At 48.8% G+C, this 15,884-nt stretch overlaps 1 protein-coding gene across 3 annotated transcripts in view; it reads right to left on the bottom strand.

The window, feature by feature from the left end:
* Positions 1-15,884, bottom strand: part of SEPTIN9 (septin 9) — a 144,622-nt gene that overhangs the window by 25,507 nt on the left and 103,231 nt on the right. For all 3 annotated transcript variants that reach the window (XM_077833212.1, XM_077833215.1, XM_077833214.1), the window contains 4 exons: positions 9,310-9,501; positions 2,709-2,837; positions 2,244-2,325; positions 316-453 (listed from right to left, as the gene is read on the bottom strand). In XM_077833212.1, the coding sequence (XP_077689338.1) occupies positions 316-453; positions 2,244-2,325; positions 2,709-2,837; positions 9,310-9,501 (541 nt within the window). The remainder of the gene's footprint in view (positions 1-315; positions 454-2,243; positions 2,326-2,708; positions 2,838-9,309; positions 9,502-15,884) is intronic.

Genomic DNA, 15,884 nt, shown 5'->3' on the forward strand with positions numbered 1-15,884 from the left:
ACTTGTGTGGGATTGATATAGAGCACCTAGCAGTCAATGTGTGCATGCTTCAACGTACAGGAAGTGACCAGAACCTGGCTAAACAGGATGTAGTATCTGCACTAAAGATGACTGATTGGTGCGAGCTGTCTCTGTCTTTAGTCTTCCCCAGAAGTTGCTAAGAAATTCAAAATCACTCTGGTTTGTGAGACCTTACAATAACTTTTTCCAGAGAGACAAGTAGGTTCAATCTTGATCATAACCCCACCCTCACAAACACATATACACGCCATCCTCAGTAGGAAAGATCATTCTCCCAAGAAGGCGGGTACATACGCATGGCCGGTGGCTGGGATGAAGTATATACAGCAGTGCACCCTGGTGTCTGGGATCCGCCTCTTCCGGTTAACATTGAGCTCCTCCTGCAAGTACTTCTCGTACTGGTCATTGATGAACTTCATGATGGGCTGCCAGCTATGCAGAAAGACATACACACAGGTGAGACAGGACTCATGCAGGGACTCTAAAACCACCCACAGGCTACCCTCTGGACTGGATTCTGAAAGGGGGAGTCATTGGGAGTGGATGGTGCTTAGCATCTTGCAGAATTGGGCCCCCAAGTAAAAACACGGGAACGTTTCATACCACAGCTGCAGGCAGCTAAGTAAAGAATCCCCCAAGTCCTGTGTGAATGGCAAATCTTGTTTTATCACCTTTCTAAAGCCAAGTTTTCTGGGAATCCTCCCAGTCCTGGCACTCAACAAGGGGAACAACTAGGATGTATGGCCGCAGGAGAGCTCAGCTTCTTGGCTGTGGGCTCTGCCTCTAGCACTAGGAGGCAGTGCAGAGCCTGCAACCACTTCACGTGGATAACTGGGCTCCACCATCCAAATGCGAGACTCTCACAATGGTAAGCAGGCTTTGTAAGTGTTAGCGCCCACAGTAGTCCCTTTACTGCCGCAGTAATGGGCATCCTGCGACCAACTAGGCTCTGACCCATTTCAGAACAGAAATATTAGTGAACAGCACCAAGAGTGTCAAATAAGCCCTGGAAAGCCTGGCTGCTTAGCCCTGCCATCTTCTTGCTCTTCCCCATCCACCCCAGGATCCCAGCCATAACCCTTCACCAGGAGTCACTTCTGAGAAAGGCAGCAGAGCAGTTAGCCATTGACTGCCCGGACTGTGGGAGACCTGCAGTGCCCCAGAAAGCTTAACAGACCTTGCAGTGCTTTCCTAGACATTGTATTTAGAGAGAGGTTGGGGGGCAGGGGAGTGGGTTTTAAAAAAAAAAAAAAAAAAAAGAAACGTGCTTGTGTGCCCTCCCCCCCAGACACTGGTCACTCAAATTTGTCTGTATGCTTCCAGTGTTATCCTCATCCCCACATAACCACATAGCGTGTGGGTGCATGGGTGTGTGTGTGTGTGGGGGGGAGGGAATGTACAGATATTTTGGCACTCACACATCCCCACAAGTGGGACACATGGATGTTCAGAGGCGGTGGCTGCCCCAAGGACTTTCCCCACAGCTGCTAACTCTCCAGCAGATGCAGAAAGGGCTAGGTGATCAGTTGTGTCAGCATGACGGGGATGCTGGGGCTGAGGAGACGGGTAGCCTTCTTAGCAGTGGCAGTAAGGTGCTCTTTAACAGCTGCTGATGGAACTGCCTGGCCATTTCCCGGGAAATCTAGGGCAGAGTCTGGCCTTTGGCCTGCTGAGAGCAGTGCAACATAGCGCTGTGCCCCAGGGCCCTGAGACATCTGGGGGTGCAGAAGGATTGTAACTAACCACCAGTGGGTCATAGCTGTCCCCATGCCGTCTCCACACCATTTGTCCAGGTTCTTTGCCCAAAGAGCAGGATTCCTCGGCCTTTTTTGGCACCTGCCCTGTCCATGAAGCGACACTCTGGGGTGGTTGGGCTCCACCCCCTGGCAGAGAGAATGCTGACTAACCCCAGCCCTTTGCACTGGAGCCTGCTGGGGAAGGAAGCTGGCAGGATTATCTGGTTTCCCTTTGCAGCTCACCAGCCCAGCTGTTCAGCATCTCCAGCCTCCCTCCCCACCCCTCAACAACCAAGCTGGGCAGAATGAGAGCCACAAGGGATCCGCATCTTTGCAATGCGCCCCGGCCCATTCCATGCCCCAGGCCAAAGGAAGGGTGGTGTAAAGTGAGCCCCCACCCTCATAGGTGGTCTGCATGACAGAAGGCCTATGCCAGCACAGCCCGGGGCCATTTGGCTGCAGTGTTCCCCTCTCCCGGCTCCTCACCAGTTCTCATTGTTGATGTGGTCTCCAAACCCTGGGGTGTCGATGACAGTCAGCTTCATACGGACACCTTTCTCCTCAATATCTGAAACAGAAATGTCCAAGGGATGGTATAGGCAGCAAGCAGAGACAGGCCCAGCGTGCAGCCTTGCCCTACTACCAGAGATCTCTCCAAGCGGCTGCTCTCTTGGTACCTGCAGCCCTCCAAAGATACAGCATCCTATTACATCACTAGCATTTCAACTGCATTATAAAGAAGACACTATGCAGCTCGGCTCTCTCAATAGACCATATAACTCCTCCCCCTGCGAAGCATGATACACAACCAGCACTTTCAGCTTATTGCGTTCTGGCATAAAGGGGTCTAGGCTGGTGGATACAGAGAAGATGCTCTGGCTTCTCTTGGCCTAGGAGGCACCCCCAGAGCTCTGTCACCCCGCAAGGTGCATGTGTGCCCAAGAGACTCACCATGAGTGATCGACTTTATTTCAATGGTTTTGGGAATCCGCTCTTCAGAAGCTGGCTGAACGGATTTCCGGCTGACTTTGGATTTGAAGAGGGTGTTGATTAACGTGGACTTCCCCAAGCCACTCTGACCTGGAGGACAGGGAGAGTCAGAATCAGAGTTAGAATTGTCTCCATTTCACCTTTATGGGAATTCCCCGTCCCCACCATGCATCAAGAACACATTCTGCTAACTAGGGTGGGGCCAACTCCGCAGGCAGCGGCTTTGCACATATCTACAGTCTCTTTGCAGAATTTAACAGTATTTCCCAGACCCTCTGGGATATTTCTTCACACAAGCAGACGGCTACATATTGGCTTGGGTACACATGTGCTGGAGCAAACGTTTCAGACCGGCTCATGCTTTGTGCCCCCTGCTGGCTGACATAGCAAAGTGGTTCCTATAGCTCATTCGACCCAGGTCTGTTCTCCTGCTCATGCCGCACGTTAGTCAAGTGACCTCAGCACGTGGGTGTGGATCACTGGAACTGCGGCTCCGTCTTTGAAAGTGAAAGCATCCTTGGTAATGAGGCAACACACTCAGTGGCAACAGCTTCCTCCTGCAATCAATACGGTTCTCTGCCCCCTGTCCCTGTTCAGGGTGGAACACAAAACCCGTGTGTTTGAAGACATTGCCCGGAGATGTGGGATGGAAAGCGCAGGGATCTGGCACCCCGTAGAGTGAAGTCAGACAAGTGACTCCAATATGGAACAAGATCTCACTTGGTTGAAGACATGCTAGACAGAAAACACGGCCCATTTGGGCACAACTAGACAAACTCATTGGGGAGCATGTGAATAGCTAGTTTGTCAGTTCGCTGAACAGCAGCAGCTCACACGACCAGTAAGGGCAGAGATACACAGAGCACAGAAGGGCTAATGTTTACAGAACCCCTTTATTAACCTTAACTGAGCCAACACAGAGGCCACGCAGTCATCTTGAATTATTTATTTGCCCCCTGTAAGGCTGCAATAACCATTTCCCTCCTTAACAAGAGGATGGGAAGCTAACAAGCTCTCCCTCCGCCATGACCCCTTCAATAAAGATTTTCTTAAAGGGACTTACAGATTGAAATGGCCCACAGGAGGGCTCACTTACAGGCTTCCTTCACTGTCTGTCCCACATGAATTCCATTCCTTGCAAGGCTCCTTCTACCTTTATCTCAGCCGATATTAAAGAGGACACTCTAAACTGTATCTTATGTTTTGGATCATCCACCATGACAGACAGCTTCCCCCAAGCTCTTCAGTAAATCCTGCACGGGATAGATACTAATGATCCAGGACTAGGCTAAAAACAAAACTCGATGGTTTATGGCTGAGATCACAAAGGGGAATAAATTAGGTCTGGGGATGGATTGGTTCTTTCAGCTAAACTAACGAAGCATCGGCTCTGGCCCCAGAAATCAGTCACATTTAACAGGACCAGAGGTTCTCTTAAGGGCCAGATTTGGGCAGCGCATGGCAGCTTGGGCTAAATCCATCTCTGTTGGTTAGATCAATGTTCCAGGAAAAATAGCACAATGATAGTGCTAGAAAATTCCTACGAAAAATACTGTCAGACAGGCTTCAGCTACCGAGCGGAGCCACTCGCTTGCTAACTAAATTTGCAAAAGCACTTCAGAGTAAGCTTAGTCCCAGCCTCTGCCCCACACCCAACCTCCACCTCCATGCCCACCCTTCTAGGACCGAGAAGATCAAAATACCCCCTTCCCCATCTCCCCAAGCATCCAGAAAACTCATAGGTCCCAAAAGCTTCTGCACTGGTTTGCTCTCCCATAGTCTCTCCCCACCTGCTTTTAGCAGTGCCAACAGGAGGAAGTCTTGTTTTTGTCAGTAGGCAGAGAAGCTATGGGTGCAAAAGAAACACAGGGCAAATTCAGTTCAAGTGTTTTACCCTTTGCAGAGAGTTTCATCAAGCAACAGAAGGGTTAATGCCTGAAGTGTAAACAAAATAGGCTAATCTAGGTATTCTATTTGTGATCTTGTTAGTTTTTCCCATATACTTCTAATTAAGATGTGATACATTGTTGCAACCTGTGCTAGTATGTTCCTGCATCTAACACTGTTTAATTAGCTGGAGTGAAAAACACTAGAGAAGAGCAGCTCCTGGGAGCGGGTAGCAGAGACGGAGGTTGGAATGCGAAGCTTTTTGGCCATCTCTGGTCAGTACATACTATGCGGATTTTGTTCAGGAAAATAGTTACTATCTCAGAATAAGGAGCCATTTTTTGCATAGTCCTTTTCCTGGCTGTAACCACATCTTAGCGGCAGGGATTAGGGGACTAAAGTAGTTCTGGGAAATCCAGACTGACCCACGAGTTAAACACTTCCAGGAATCTGATTGAAGCTCTCAACAGTATTGTTGAGGACATTAGTAGTGCTCATGGTGGCAAAGGTCTCCAGAGAGATTTGCTCTACAGAAAGGATGGTCCTGTGTTGAGTGCACTAGACTGGGTCACAGGACACCTGGGTTCAACTGCCAGCACCACCACAGGCTTCCTGTGTAATTCTGGGCAAGTCACTTAACTTCACTGCCCCTTGCTTCCCCAACTGTAAAACGAGGATAATAGTACCTGTCTTTGCAAGTGCTCAAATGCCAGAGTGGGGGGCCATATTATACCTAGATAAATGTCTGGGCAATACAGTGGGGTGTTGTCTGGCTCTTTGTGGGGCTGCCCAGCTGAGCACTAATGAAGAAAGGCAGAGGACGGACCAAGAAAGAGCTGACTGGAAAGAACGTGTCCAGGGAAGGCGTGCTTCTCTACAGCTCCTGTAAGCAAGTTGCCTGGGAAGTTGCTTTCCAATAGAGGTTCATTGGGTGCTCTGCACTGCCACATGACTAGGCTAACCCTGAGGATCCCACTCGGCTGCATTCAAATGGACTCCACAGAGCGCATGCTTTAGACTAAGCCCATCAGGAAGAAGGACTGAAACTGCTTGGCTACTCCTCATTTCTCCCTTCTGTCTGCCTGAACCAGAGACCTGTGGGTGACTTCCAGACAGTTTTAGGAACATGGCAAGACTCCCAGATTCAGCAAGAGCGAGAGAGACAGACAGACAAGACACACACACAATCCCCAAGTAATACCGCAGTTCTGTGGGAGCCCTGAAATAAGCAGCTGCCCCATCCCCTTGCCCTTATCTGTACAGATTCAGGAAGCCTGTTGTCTCCCAACTTGGCATGGTATTTAGTCAGGCAGGAGAGAGTGAGGGGATAATGGGAGATCCCATCCTGGGGCCTCAGACTTAGACCTGTAGGGCTAGAAGGGACTTTGAGAAGCCATCTAGTCCAGCCCCCTGTCCTAAGGCAGGACCAGATAATCCTATCCCATCTCCGACAGGTGGTTGTCCAACCTGTCCTTATAAAGCTCGGTGATCCATCGCAAGGGTCACCCTCCCATTCACATGCACTGAGCACCCCTCGCCCGCTCTGTTGCATACCCTGTGTTTTCCTGTGATAGGCAGAGAGTTTCAGCACTTGTTTAGGCTGCCACGAATTCCCTAGCCTGTGAACACTCAGCCAGGAGCTTGCCAAGGAAAGAACAGAGTTTTCCAGCCACTGTGAGGTATGGGCTTCCATACCACACACGGCATTCTGCCAAGGCAAGTCCGGGCCCCTCTTAAAAGTCTCCCATCACCACCAGAACTGCAGAAGGAAGAGGTGCCTTCCCACTGCAGCCTGCCCTCGGATGGCAAGAGGAGAGTTGTTGCTCCTGGGCATCACAAAGCAACACCCCTAAGCTGTGAACTCAGGGTATCCCAGGACAGGGCAGAAGCAAGTCCAGCTCTGCCAGGGGCCTAGGATCTCAGTTCATGCAACTTTGGATCTCATGAAGAATCTTGATCTTTGGGGGACAGAAAGTCAGCTGAAATTGCAGCTGATTTGGGGAGAAGCTATTGTAACCCGCAAAGCTGGCCCAGGCTCACCAGTCTCAGTGACTCTGACCCAAGTTCCGGGTTTGTTGTGAGCCAGGCCTGGTTTTGGGCTTGCTGCACAGCTCCACGGTAACCAGCAAGGAGGCCCCGGCTGTCCAGGTACAGGAAAGGGATGAGGGCAGAGAGAGCAAGAGAGCTACATGTCAGGGGGCTGGAAAGCCAGGTGCAGAATCAGGCTCCCAGGGGAGCGGATGTCAGAGGAAATGGACAGTGCCAGCACACACGGCAGGTTAGGCCAAAACTACTCCAGTCGTCTTTGACCCCCAGACTTTCTTTCTGTACTTTGCAGCCCAGGATAAACAGTGCTTGGCACCCTCCACCATCGGGGAGAGCAGACATTGTTCCACTCCATCCCCACCAGCAGGAGGCACTGAGGGAGAGAGGAAAAAAAAACAAAACACATGCCAGAGGCCTTGTGCTCCAAGCAGACTCGGTGTTGTGTTCTCTTCCCCTTGCACCCTGCCATGGGTCGGTCACCTGAGAAACTGCTTACCTACAGCTGACTGGCCAAGTCCTGCTTACAGTTGCTCAAGAGGAACTGAGGACAAGCTGCTTTGCAAGCCCTTATTCCTGGGGATTATGCAGGAGTCAAGTGTAGGGTGATCATATTTCCCTAACTGAAAACATTGGGTGTAGCTGTGGGGGGCTGGCCCGAGCCCTGCCTGGCATTGCCCCCCACCCGAGCTGCCATCAGGGGCATCATGACTTTTTTGGCAAAACTGGGCATTTCTCCCGTTTGCTCTTACCTGAACATTCCTCTGCACTTCCCCTAGGGCAAAAGCAAATGGGAGAAATGCCCAGTTTTGCCAGGACAGAGTTTCAAAAGGTGGTCTCTCCTGGCCAATACGGGCCATATGCTCACCCCAGTCAAATGGGTTCCGACTTCCAGATCCCAGGTGGAGTTTCACGGGTCCAGGCAAACCACCTTGAACTTTGCAAGCTGAGCAGCTTAGATCTGGGTACCACTGCAAAGCACGGAGCATCGATGACAGTTTTACAGGCAGTGCAGGGAGCACAGATAGCACTAGCTCTGCTCATTTCTTTTATAGACAGATGCTTCTTCAAAGGTTGCTCTTCTGTAAAGCCTCCCCCTTTATAACCAAACCTACAGATCCACGTGCTCAGATTTCAATTGCTATCTGCTGAGGCAGACAGTTTTAACCTGAGGCAAGTTTCGGCAGAGCCAAGCCGTAAACCTCTTAAATTAGAGGCTTATAAAAGGGAAACTTAGATAACCACAGCAGTAAAACTTCAGCTAGAGCAGCAGTAAGGAAACCTGTGGCCTCCAAGTGAGGGCAGGTGGGTTGTGGTGGTGGGGATTGCCGGAGACCGAAGGAAGACTCTAGGTTCCTTGTCCTTTATCCACTGCAGCCTCAAAGGGATAACAAGAGCTCAAGAACGTCTATCGGTGTATCAGGTTTTGGCACCAAGCTCACCATTCACAAGGGAAGAGGGAAAAGCAAAGCTCCTCCCCATTCCCCACATACCACAAGCACCAGGGATGCTATAATCCCAGTGTACATTGCACCAGGGTAAGCTTTTATATGCTGCAGGCCACTCAGACTGGCAAATGGTCCAGCCAGAGGAGCCTCAAAATGAGGCCAGCCCCATTGGGGTCCTTTAATTACATCAGCGAATCTTCGGTGTTATTTCCTCCCCTGCTTATAAAGCTGCTGCACCCCCAGTCCAGCTCTGAGGGCCAAGCGGTTTGTGCCTCACCCAAGCAGCAATGGAAAGGCAACCAGGATGCAAAGCGACAGCCCCTCCTCTTCATCATAACACATCGAGAATTCAGCTGCAGAGGAGTAGACACCTGGGGCCACGCTGTGCCATGCTGCACAGGCCCTGCTTACACCACAGCAACTACCCTGATAATGGTGTGCATTTCCAACCCACCTGCTGCACACCCCTCTTCATCTCCAGCCTCGTACAGCCCACCTGTAAACTGCACTCCTCCCCGTCCCCAGGCCTTTCAGGAAAAGAGCCCTGCTCTGAGGCCTTGTTTCACAAGCAGCACCATCTCACACAGCGCCTGGTATCCCCAGGTAAATGCAGCAGATCTGGGGAAACTGTCCGTACAGCTTGGGCAGAATCATTGCTTACTTTTTGTTTATCTGTAGTACAGTAAAACCTAGAGGCCCCAATCGAAAACCAGGCCCCATTATGCTAGGAGCTGTACATACTCACAGGAAGAGGTTGAAATCATGCAGTTACTACCGGCCTCCCACTTATACCATCAAACCACTGCACTGGGGACAAAACAGGAAGAGAGAGGAGAAAGACTCCTTGGTCCATGGCCCAAGCGGGGGCACTGAGGTCTGGCTGTGGGGAGCCCCCACTAGATTTAAGGGCGCACAAACTCTTAAATGCTAAACGATGTGCCTGGCAACACTGATCCCAACCAACTCTGTGCTTTAACAACCGATAGCAAGCCAGGCCCCTTAAAGTAGGGGGGAGTTTGCTGACTCCGAATGCAAGAATCCCAGCATTAAATCTTGGAAGCTGCTCCTATAGAAGCTACAGGGAGAATAATCTTGTCAAGGAGCTATAAAATAAACAGCTTGTCCTCCACCAAGCACAGCACAGCCGGCGTCTCCTGGGAGAGCAGCGTCTGACGGGAACTCACCGACTACCATGATATTGAACTCAAATCCCTGCTTCATGGCTTTCCTTCTCATCTGCTCGAGGATGGCGTCGATCCCGACGTAGCTGAAGTCGGGAACTGGCTTTTCGGGCCGTGGCGGTGCGGCCTGCTTGAGGCCAGCATCTCTGGGGGCGTCCGTCATGCTTGGCGTGTAACTGGGAACTGCCTCTGGACCTGTGGAAGTGAAGGAAGAGCAGTGAGGAACTCTGGGAAGTAAATGCTGAGTGCAGAGCAACGGGAGAGGATGGCAACAAACACCCTCTTGCCCTTTAGCTTGGAAGCTGAGAGACACCCTGAGCATGAGTGCCAATGACTAACCTAGCCAAGCAAGTGAAGGGGACAGATGGGTTAAAAATGGATAATGCATCACAGACGGTGCTTCCTTGGAGTGCAGTTAGCTTGGTTTACCATTCACTGCACCCAACTATGGGTCTAAGAACATTACAAAGCTTATTTAAAGCAATTTAAAATGGAATATTAGGTTGTCCAACAAGGCCCATACCAGAGACCCCTCCTGCAATATCTTCCCAACCCCCATCCATCCCCCTCCGATACCCATTCACAAGAGCTGCCTGGTAGAACAGGCTGCTCTTGCGTCATATCCCAAAGATCATCAGAAATCTGATGATGCAAATCAATCACAGCAAGGAGGGAGGCAAATTCCAGAGCCAAGGAACCTTCCTGTAAGTGTCATAGTCAGAATATTTAATCAGACTGATGAAGTCTTAGTGAGATGAGATCTCAGCACAGACCCTGCTACTAAGGGCCTGTCTACATGGGGAAATTTACCGACTCAGCCTAGTGGTAGTATTATACCGCACTTACAGTTTTGCTTCAGCTGCTTCCAAAGGACAAAAGCTAGGCTGAAAAGAGGCCACTCTAAATCCTGAAAGAGTGTTCACACAAAGTGGGGTGGGGGTGTTGGTTTACACTGCATAGTTGCAGAGATAATTATATTGGTGTAGTTCTGCTGGTAAATTTCCCTGTGTAGACAACCCCCTACTTGATGTTCATAAATGGGACAGTATTGCCTGGTTTGAGAGACCGTTGTTGGGTTTGTGGATTAGCAGAGGGAGAATTAGTAAAGTTCCACTGTATTGTCACTATTACGAGTCTGTGGAGGCGGGGGGAGGAAGTGGCGTGTGGGTATCAAAAGATTCAATTACTTGGTTTAGAAAGAAAAAAAAGTGCCTTGTAACCAGCCACTCCCACAACCACATGTTAACAGAGCTGCAGGTTCATGCTACCTGTAAGGAAACACTGCAACTGTAAGCTGCTAAAGGGCAATTACAAAATGCACAGGTGTAAACCTTGATTGTGCCCCACTTTGTTTGGAAGTGGCTTGATCAGGGAAACCCTGTAAATTAAAAGGGGGAATATCTAAACTGCATCTCCAACCCACACGTGACAACTCTGCTCTGTGGGTCAGTGTGTTATTTCTGGGGCTCCCGAACTAAAGTAGCTCATGAATTCATCCTTTCCAGAAGGAACCAGGGCCTGCAATGACAGCCAAAGTTGTTCAGTTTTTAGAGAAAAACTCCAGTAGAAGCCAAAAAGCTGCCACCTTATAGGATGTTCAACCCCCTCTCCACCAGCCTGGGTCTTGGGAGCTGCAGCCTAGTTCAGCGTTTCTCAAACGCAGCCACCAGGGATTTTTCTTGTGGCCACAGCCTCCTGGGCAGTGATTGGGGGGAGCGGGGGGGGGGGGGGCAGAGCAGCAGCCCCTCCCCAGGGGCCACCAGCAGTGAGCGGACCCTGCCCTCCTCTGGAGACACACAAGCTGGAGGAGCAGGCAGCCAGTGAGTTCCCCACCTTCCTGGAGTAGGGGGGGTTGGGCTTCAGCCCTGGGGTGGCAGGCTCCAGCTAAGGGGATTTGGGCTCCACCCCCAGGCTCTGGCCCCGAGCTCACCCCCCTTATCCCCTGGCCCCGCTGCCTCCCCCAGTGCCCCATCGCCTCTGGCCCCCATTGCCTCTGTACCCAGGGCTTAATTTGTCCCCGGGGTTGCTGGGGATGAGTAAGTCTGCTGTGAAAATGATATTTGTATGTTTGTTAATATCACTTTTCACAGTACACTTAGTAGCTAGCAAGTCTTTAAAAAACAACAACAACAAAAAAAAAAAGCAAAGGAAACAAGAAAAAAAGACAAGAATGCTCAAAGCACATTATATGTGTTTCTGTTCTGTTTAGGTCCAGTAAAGAATAGAGACAACTGTACATTAATTTTTATTATTGAGTCTTCAAAAAAAAAACAACCCCTATGCAGATAAATTACAATGATTTGGACATATGTATGTGCATATTTATTTGTTTTTCCTAAAGTATTTTAGGGAAAATGGTCAGAGCGGCCACCAGCAAGATTTGGTGGCCACACTCTGAGGCCACCAAAAAATTTGTTGTGAGAACCCCTGGCCTATGTCCAGAGCTTGGTTCTCTATTCTGGAGTAATCAAGGTCTTCTGGGAAGTCTCCTAGGCTCTGGACACATTCCCCCCTCACTGCTACTAGGCCTAGCGAGGATGAAATCAGACCCTCTCCTGGCTTGTTTGCCTCACTCCGCTGTTATTTTTGGCCTTTTATGATGTGCTAGGTGCTTCCCCCCCCTCCCCTTAAGTCCAAAAACATGTGTGTGTGACTGAGTGAGTGAGTGTGGGTGTGTAAGTTTAGCTGAATTAAAGAAGCCTACATCCAAACAAAGCCACTTTCACATTCACCATCCTCTCTCTGCCAGTGACCTGCAAGAGCTTGTAACCTCTTGTAAGCCAGACAGTCAGTCAGGACTCACATGAATCTGGCACTAGGAAGCATTCACTTCGCCCAAGTAGCACACATTCTATTGCACATACTCAATCCTACATTGCAGAATACAAATTGACAGCACAAATGCATTTAGACCACTTCGAACTTTAAAAACAAAAACAACCACACACACAATCCCGGGCTCTCCAGAACAGAGTTACACACAGATCCAGTAGGGAACACGCCAATTTTTATATGCACAGTAGCAGCATGTTCCTTCAAAGCATAGCTTTGTACCAAAGCCACAAAAAGTCATGCTGATAATGGGCTGCTGGCCCCAACACTGCTCCTTGCAAAATTATAGACCCAGCAAGCCAGAGGTCTTTCCATGGATCCTGAATTAGTGCCATTTTCAAAATGGCAAGGCCAAGAGTGGAAAAAAATCCTACATACCACTTGAAAAAACAAATCCACTTGGAAAGAATGTAACCGCTAGGAGAAATACTGGGTTATGTAAGGGTTTAACTGTTGCAGTTACAGAAACAGTAACACAAAGCACCCTTCTAGGCATAGCTTAGGTAAGAGAGATCAGTAGGACTGAACCCTAAACCTGTACGATTCTGGGGTGGTTTGTGGGGATTGCTCATGTACGTGCGGGAGGATTCAGGTGCAACAAGGCAGCACTGGAGCGGAAAGCTGGCAGCAAAGAAATTGGAGCGTACTTTCTGTGCTCAGCTAAAGAAGCAGCATTGTTTGTACTCTAACAGTCAGAACCGGGAAATAAAATATCTGGAGAAGAGAGTTATTCTCCATTTGCAGCAAAGGAAATGCACCTACAGCATCTGCTCCATGTTCTCCAACCCACACAACTTCTAACAATGCTTGCAGTCCTATGAGAGGATGCAACATGCATTGCTACATAGGTCTGTGCTTGGCAAACAGAAAGGCAAACCCCCATATGGTGCAAGGGAATGGACTAGAGACGCCGAGCTGGGATGTTCCAACCCAACTCACACAAGTCCACACTTGACTCCGCTAAGGTTCTCATGTTTCAGCAGCCCCAGTAGACCAGATAAAAGCCCTACGACACCAGAGGAAATGCAGACAACATCCTGTTGGTGCAAATCGAAATGACTTGCTGCCAGCTAGTGTATGGCAATGCAGTTAGGTAGCAGCTAGTTCCACAACTGCTTGGTCCAGGCTAAAAGAAAATGTAATCAGAAAGAATTTATTTTAAATGTTTCTCTCTCCTCCAGCTGTGGTCTGAAAGCTCAACCTGACTAGGGGAAGGTTACTGACCCTACAGGGCAAAGCCGCGACGCCAACTCTGCATGCAGTGCTCTCAAATGCACAGGAGAGATTTTGTGACAAAGGAATTGAGAATATTTTTTTCATTTGACCTCTCAGTGTTGCAAGTAGCCATAAATGTTACTTGTAGCAAACATAGGTGAACAATTTTTAAGATGTGTGACTCTAAATTGACAGGGTTCCTTTAATAATCAGCAATTAACAAACAAAAAGTCAGTGTCAATAGGTGCACTCGAGCATCCCACTTTGGCATGGTTGGTTGTGTCCTGGCCTTATTCTCACCAGCCAATTTGTATCCAGGATTCCTCTGACATCCCGAAGCATGAGTAATTTGGCTGCAGCAGCTCTTGGAACAATAGGCTCTCCTGCTTTTCTCCAGGCAGACTTTTCCATTATGGCTGGGGGAGTGTTCTTGCCAAACATGTATAAAACAGTCTCAGAACTAAATCTGAACAGATGCAGTGGTTGGCTGTACATACATGCTGCCAGGATTTCCTGTTAGTATTTAAAACGTATCTTCTTGATCACGGTAATAGTGCCAGAGCTGCAGAACTTTCCATAATACTCATATCAACACCACTAACCAGAAGCTCTGAGTGCTAGAAGCGGGCATGTACTAAGCTACATAATACTGATACAGATCTGTGGTTGTTTAAGAAATTCATGGTTGTCACTATGCTGCCCACCTAGAGAACTCATAGCAACAGCTAAGACAGATCTCAGATGCCTCTGCGCCCCAAAAGCCCCTACCCCTTTGCGCTATAGGAAAATCTCAGTCTAGGGCCTTTGACACACAGCCAAGCAGTTCCAACAGCATTCTGGAAAGGCTAGTGATACATAGTATCCACCTCATTACAGATGCCTTGTTTCCTCTAGTTGAGGATAACCAGGTGCAACCCTCCCATGTGTTTTGTGGTGACACCTATCTGACGAAATAGCATGTTACTTTGCTTGCCGTTTGCACTCTCCAGAGATACATGGATAGGGGACCATCAGAATGTCACTGCACTAGCAAGAACAAAATAAACCGAGTGCTATGCTACACGCAGCAACAAGCTGTGCGGGAGTTCAGTTTGTCAGAGACCCTGGGATGGCTGATAGCAGTTCACACACACACACTTCGGACTCAAGCCAAACTCAGCATCTGTGTATCAACATGAAAAGCTCACCTCAGGCACAGAGAGCGCATCTGCTACCCACGTGCGGCTGAGATGCTAAGAGCAAGTCCACGCACAGGCAGCTACAGTTAGTTAGCAGAGTGCATTCATTCAAAGACATAGGAACCCCTGGAAGCCAGCAAGTAGTTGAGGAGAAATGAGGGCCTAGAAAAAAATGGACAGGCAATGCACCATTCACAGTTCAAGAGATAACCTAAAGTGTTTGGGAGGCCAGGAAGAGAGCAATTGTAGACTGTGCATATTGACTGGATTCCCATTAGAGTCAGAGTGCTTCTAGTACCCTAGGTTTTAGAGCAATCATAAGAATGTAAGAACAGCCACGCTGGATCAGACCAATGATCCCGTCTTCCAACAGTGGCCAATGCCAGATGCTTCAAAGGAAATGAACAGAACAGGGCAATTATCGAGTTATCAATCCCTGTTGTCCAGTCCCAGCTTCTGGCAGTCTGAGGTTTAGGGACACCCAGAGTATGGGGTTGCAGCCCCGACCCTCTTAGCTACTAGCTGTTGATGGACCTATCCTTCATAAACTTGGGTAATTCTTTTCTTAACCCACTTATGCTTTTGGCCTTCACAACATCTCCTAGCAATGAGTTATTCAGGTTGACTGTGCGTTGGGTGAAGAAGTGCTTCCTTCTGTTTGTTTTAAACCTGCTGCCTATTAATTTCATCGAGTGACTCGTGGTTCCTGTGTTATATGAAGGAGTAAATAACACTTCCTTACTTTCCCTGTCATATTCCCGCTTAGTCTTCTCTCTTCTAAGATAAACAGCCCCGGTCTTTTTAATCTCTTCTTAGATGGCAGCTGTTCCCTACCCCTTTTCATTTTGTTGCCCTTCTCTGTACTTTTTCCAATTCCAGTACATCTTTTTGGAGATGGGGTGACCAGAACTGCATGCACTATTCACAGTATGAGCATACCATGGATTTATATAGTGACACTATGATATTTTCTCTCTTATTATCTATCCCTTTCCTAATGATTACCAACATTTTGTTAGCTTTTTTGACTGCGGCTGCACATTGAGCAGATAGTTTCAAGGAACTTTCCATAATGACCCCAAGATCTCTTTCTTGAGTGGCAACATCTAATTTAGACCCCATTGTTTTGCATTTATAGTTGGGATTATGTTTGCCAAAGTACATTACTTTGCATTTATCAACACCGAATTTCATCTGCCATTTTCTTGCCCACTCCCCAGTTTTGCGAGATTCCTTTGTAACTCTTGCCAGTCAGCTTTGGATTCAACTATCTTGAGCAGTTTTGTATCATCTGCAAACTTCGTCACTTCACTGTTCACCGCTTTTTCCCTGATCATTTATAAATACGTTGAA

The sequence above is a fragment of the Eretmochelys imbricata genome, chromosome 14 (assembly GCF_965152235.1).
Source record: "Eretmochelys imbricata isolate rEreImb1 chromosome 14, rEreImb1.hap1, whole genome shotgun sequence".
Classification (NCBI taxonomy): domain Eukaryota; kingdom Metazoa; phylum Chordata; order Testudines; family Cheloniidae; genus Eretmochelys; species Eretmochelys imbricata.